At 50.0% G+C, this 3,359-nt stretch overlaps 1 protein-coding gene across 1 annotated transcript; it reads left to right on the top strand.

Annotated features, from left to right (window-relative positions):
* Positions 1-344: 344 nt before the first annotated feature.
* On the top strand, positions 345-2,805 carry CARTPT (CART prepropeptide). The gene is made up of 3 exons (XM_020915822.2): positions 345-902; positions 1,332-1,415; positions 2,267-2,805. Exons 1-3 carry the CDS (start codon positions 744-746, stop codon positions 2,372-2,374), a joined length of 351 nt encoding a protein of 116 aa, XP_020771481.1. The 5' UTR covers positions 345-743; the 3' UTR covers positions 2,375-2,805.
* Positions 2,806-3,359: the final 554 nt, after the last annotated feature.

Genomic DNA, 3,359 nt, shown 5'->3' on the forward strand with positions numbered 1-3,359 from the left:
TGCTCAAAGTCACACAGTTTGTAAGGGTAGAGCCAGGACTGAAGCCAGAACGGGGCTCCCTACACTCTCCACATCGCTACTGAGTTGGGGTTAGTCTGTTTTCCTTTGCTTCTCATTACCGCACAGGCTCCATCAAAGAACCCAGTAGGAGAAAGGCCATGATTTCTCTCTCTCTTTTTTATGGGCTGTATTTTCCTCCCCTCCACCACAGAGTGCCTAGTAAGGTGCTCAGCAAACGTTCGTGCCTGCAGGCAACACCGTTTTCCTGGGGCCGCAAACGGGGCTGGGGTGAGGAGTGAGGCAGTGCTGTGAGGTGGACCGCGCTGCTGCCGCGGCTGCCAGGTGATGGGGAGGGACGCTTCAGTCTGTGCCTTGACTCGAAGGCATTTTCCATTTCCTAGTCCCCTCCCGCTCTCCATCCCTCACCTCTCGCCCCTGGACTTCAGCTCAGCCCCCTCTGGGAGCGTCCCTTGCCGCGGGGCTGACAGCACTTGGGGGCGCAGGGTCCCGGTTCTCCGAGCTCTTGCCCATCTGTGCGCAGAACCTCGTTCCGGGGCGCCTGGAGCCCGGCGGGCATTGACGTCAAGCGGCGGCGAAGCGCTGCCTACAGACGGTTGACCCGGACCCTCCTCCACACCCCCTTGCTTCCTTCCTCGCCCCCTCCTTCTTCCCTGCGCCCCGGCTCAGGCTCGCTATAAAAGGTGGGAGCGCGGGGCGCCCGAGTAGCGCCGAGTTTCAGCACCATGGAGAGCCCCCGCCTGCGCCTGCTGCCCCTCCTGGGCGCCGCCCTGCTGCTGCTGCTGCCTTTGCTGGGCGCCTTAGCCCAGGAGGACGCCGAGCTCCAGCCGCGAGCCCTGGACATCTACTCCGCCGTGGAGGATGCCTCCCATGAGAAGGAGCTGGTCGGTACCCCCCTCGCCCCTGACTCCCCAGGCTTTGCTGCGAGGTTCCTTGCTTGTATGCGTCTCTCTCTCCCTGCCTCTCCACCCCGATTCCCAGAGTCAGGGTCCGGGGAGGTGAGCACAGATCCCCGGCTCCCGCTCTCACCCGAAGAACGTCTTGAGCCCACGGGCTCCAGATAGTCTGTGGAGCAACTGCCTGATTCCGGCTCCTCGGAGCAACAGGAGTCTCCGCGGCTCCTGGCCCTGCGGTCAGTACGTGGGACAGCGCTCGCTAAGTTTCCACCCCTCGAACGTCCGTCCCTCCTTGCGGAGTCCAGGGGAGGAGTGTGTGGTGCCCCGGTTCCTTATAACTAGGGCTGGAAGTGAGCACCTGGGCTGGGCGCACAGCCAAGGCGGCAACTTGGGGATCCGGGGGGCGGTGTGTTGCAGATTGAAGCGCTGCAGGAAGTTCTGAAGAAGCTCAAGAGTAAACGCATTCCAATTTATGAGAAGAAGTATGGCCAAGTCCCCATGGTAAGGCTTCGGGGTCACCCCTCCCCATGCGTTTCCACGAGGAAATGCACCCCCTTGACCCTTAGACACCAGCTTCTCCCCAGGATGTGGCTATTCATTCAGATAATGGGTTTGCAGAGTTCCGTGGGCTCCCCCTTTGCTTCCACCGTGTCAACCCTTTCCTCTTGGTCTCTAAAGATAAGAGTAGATTGGCCATTCCGGAACATCGAACAGCTGGTACCAGGAATCTGCCCTTGGGTTTCTGTGGAAAGCAGTATTTCCTGAAAATATGCTTTTTTTTTTTTTTTAATCTCCCAAAGAATTCTCGGAGTGGAAGAGTCCTTGAATCTAGTCAATTCTTGTTCCTGTAATTTACTTCCTGCCTTCTGAAGCACTGCCAGTTTTTAAAAACCTAAGTTGATGTAAAGAATCTTGATTCCTGTCTGTTCACCTTCCTTGAATAACACACACACACACACACACACACATTTTAATCTTTTTTCTTGGGATGAGAAGGTGGACACAGGGAGCAAGGAGTGTGAGGTCTATTGTTTATTTCTTAGATGAAAAGGTCTGGTTGAATTTTTTTTTTTTAATGAGCAACTGAAGGACCCAGCAAAGGTAACTTCCCTGAAAAAAGGTAGAAGACAGTAGGAGGAGTTCAATAATTTAAATTTCATTCTTTTTATGTTCTCTCTCTCAAATGATAAGCACAAGGCTCTCCTTGTTTCAAGTCTGACTATACTTAGGCCCACGGTGACGGTGGTAGGGTTCATTTCCCACCCCAGAGGCAGACTTTGTGACGGGGAGATGCGCCTGTTGGGAGCACAGGTGCGCTTGTGCGGCATGACTACATGTTGTGTTGTTTGCAGTGTGACGCGGGAGAGCAGTGCGCCGTGCGGAAAGGAGCTAGGATTGGGAAGCTGTGTGACTGTCCCCGAGGAACCTCCTGCAATTCCTTCCTCCTGAAGTGCTTATGAGGCACCCACGCTTCTCCATAAGCCCCCTCCCCACTTTCCCCAGGGGACCACACCTTCATCCCTGGAGTTTGGCTTTAGCAACAAAGTTTGCGTTTCCCTCTAAGGAAAAGGGGGCTCTCTTCCTGCTGTTTCCAAATAAAAAGAACACATTAGATGTTACTGTGTGAAGGGTAATGCCTTGTATGGTGTTGATATGTGTACAAAGTATTCTATTCTTATTTTCTCTGTCTGGCAAACTTTTAAAAGTGGATATTTAAGTAAAGAGGAAGACCTTCACTTTGCAAATTGTATTTTTGTAGGTGGCATGACAGGATGAAAATTAGATCAGGTAAAATCTTGACAGATGACATCACAACCTGGAAAATAAATCACCTAAGCATCACAAATTGAAGCATGTACAAATTATACATAATAAAGTGTTTTTCATAATTGCTCATAGTGCATTGTTGTTTCTGCCTAAGTAATTTAAATAGGAAAGGTGGGATTAATCATGCTGTTGTTTTCAAAAAAAATATTTTTAAAATAGTGGTCCACTGGGAAAACAGCACCAGGACTCTGAGGAGCTTTCATCATTAATTAGGAGTTTGCTGCACAAACTTTGGTACATTATTTTCCTTTGATTGCAGTGGTGTGCTAAGTATGTTTGTGTGTGTGTATGGGTGTATGTGTGGGTGCTGTGTGTGTGTGTGAGAAGAGAGAGAGATGAAATGAAGATGATTTGAGTTGAGTTGATACATTTTGTTTATTAAAACCTTCAGTTAGAACCCTTAAACAAGGAGAACAATAGAAGAGAAAGTATTTCAGCCTTTAGTCACATTAACAGCAATTTGAAAAATTAAGAATTTTGTTTTGACAATTCCTTTATTAGAAGTTATGCATTAGTTAAAAAAGTAGACTCTTTGGAGGTTGTTTTATGTCCAGAGGAAGGTAAATAGCTGTTTTAGGGGCTCTAAGGGTGTGAGACCCAATAATTACCACTGTTTAG

Source organism: Odocoileus virginianus, chromosome 14, assembly GCF_023699985.2.
Source record: "Odocoileus virginianus isolate 20LAN1187 ecotype Illinois chromosome 14, Ovbor_1.2, whole genome shotgun sequence".
Taxonomy (NCBI): domain Eukaryota; kingdom Metazoa; phylum Chordata; class Mammalia; order Artiodactyla; family Cervidae; genus Odocoileus; species Odocoileus virginianus.

Coding starts and splice junctions, on each gene's coding strand:
- CARTPT (XM_020915822.2), top strand. CDS start 744: ATGGAGAGCCCCCGCCTGCGCCTGCTGCCCCTCCTGGGCGCCGCCCTG. Junction 903..1,331: donor CCTCCCATGAGAAGGAGCTG/GTCGGTACCCCC, acceptor GGTGTGTTGCAG/ATTGAAGCGCTGCAGGAAGT. Junction 1,416..2,266: donor AGTATGGCCAAGTCCCCATG/GTAAGGCTTCGG, acceptor TGTTGTTTGCAG/TGTGACGCGGGAGAGCAGTG.